The sequence below is a fragment of the Pteropus vampyrus genome, unplaced genomic scaffold (genome assembly GCF_000151845.1).
Source record: "Pteropus vampyrus isolate Shadow unplaced genomic scaffold, Pvam_2.0 Scaffold333, whole genome shotgun sequence".
In the NCBI taxonomy this organism is placed as follows: Eukaryota; Metazoa; Chordata; class Mammalia; order Chiroptera; family Pteropodidae; genus Pteropus; species Pteropus vampyrus.
In genome coordinates, this window is record NW_011889114.1 from 700,283 (window position 1) to 701,817 (window position 1,535).

The following is a 1,535-nucleotide window of genomic DNA, read 5'->3' on the forward strand; positions in this document are numbered from 1 at the left end:
ACTGGGCGTGGTGCTGCCCCGGGGGACACTTGGCAACATCTGGAGAGATATCTGCTTGTCACACCTGGGGGAGGAAGATGCCACTGGCGGACAGGGACGCTGCTAAACATCCACGACACACAGGGCAGTCTCACGACTAAGAATTATCCTGTCCGAAACGCCAGCAATGCTGAGAGTGAGAAACTCTCCCCGACGAGATGCCAGAGCAACGAGACGGAAGAGCCTCGATCCCTGAATGACTACATGGAACTGAGCTGCCCATCGGCCTGGACCAGCTGGACCATGATATGGAAGAAACACACTTGTTTGTTATCTGGCCCTTTACATTTCTGGGTCTCCTCTAACAGGCTCTTAGCCCTCTTCCCGGCACACTGAAAAAGCTCAGGAAATGGCAGCTTTAAAAAAGACAGAGGGAGAGAAAAGAGCCCTACTTGAAGGGGTGGGAAACAGAGCAGCAGAGAAGGGACAGGTCCAAGTTCGGCCAGAGATCAGGAGGGAGGACGGGGGTGGGGACGCACTGACCGTGATGGGGAAGAGCCTCCCAGGCACCTGCACCACAGGGGCGCCGCCGAAGTAGCTGGAGAAGAGCGAGATGTTGATGGTGGCCGACATGAGGATGACCTTGAGGTCCGGCCGCTCGGGCAGCAGGCGCCGGAGGACGCCCAGGAGGAAGTCGTTGTGCAGGTGCCGCTCGTGGACCTCGTCCACAATCAGGACCTGGTACTGGGGCAGGCTGGGCTCCCGCTGCAGGTGCCTGAGGAGCAGCCCCACAGTCAGAAACACGATCTTGGTGGCCGCTGAACGCGTGCTCTCGAAGCGGATCTGGTAGCCAACCTGGGCGGGGGAGAGGGTGGTCAGGGGAGGACCCCGGGCCTGGGCGCCAGCCCTTCACCCTGCGCAGACCGAAACCTAAACCAGTGCCCCTGCATCGACTCGGCAGTCTAACAGGTGTGGGTGAGAACCCTATTTCTGCTACCTAGTGCCGCTGACTCTGGGCAAGCAGTTCCGCCCCTCAGAGACATATACTTCTCCTAGATGCTGTGACAATTTTATGTGCTAATTCACATAAAGTATCTGGCACAGAGCCTAGTACGTGACACTAATTAATAATGATAATAAAAATCAGCCTTTCTTGGAGCCCTCACTACGTACCACCGACTATTCTAAACACTTTATGTCTATCGACTCAATTCATGCTCACAACCACCACAGGCTGTAAGAATAATTCTTATTTATTTATTTATTTTTAGGCGAGGCAACCCTTGGTTGACCTCACAGATTGCAAGGACCTTGTCAGCTTTCGATCCCTTATTTTTTACATCTATAGCACCTGGTCTTCCTAGGTGGTCTCCCATCCAAGTACTAACCAGGCCCGACCCTGCTTAGCTTCCGAGATCAGACAGGATCGGGCTCGTTCAGGGTACCGTGGCCGTAGACTGTAAGAATTATTCTCATCCTCACCTCACAGATGGGGAAACTGAGGTCGCTCATCCAAGGTAACACAGCTAGAAAGTGGTACCTCACATCACACACAC

General features: G+C 54.3%; 1 protein-coding gene and 1 pseudogene across 1 annotated transcript in view; both read right to left on the reverse strand.

Annotated features, from left to right (window-relative positions):
- The window catches only part of LOC105304213 (DExH-box helicase 34), a 79,603-nt gene that overhangs the window by 36,123 nt on the left and 41,945 nt on the right, over positions 1-1,535 (reverse strand). The window contains 1 exon segment of the mRNA XM_023522134.1: positions 387-834. Within this exon segment, the coding sequence (XP_023377902.1) occupies positions 387-834 (448 nt within the window).
- On the reverse strand, positions 1,319-1,437 carry LOC111730745 (annotated as a pseudogene).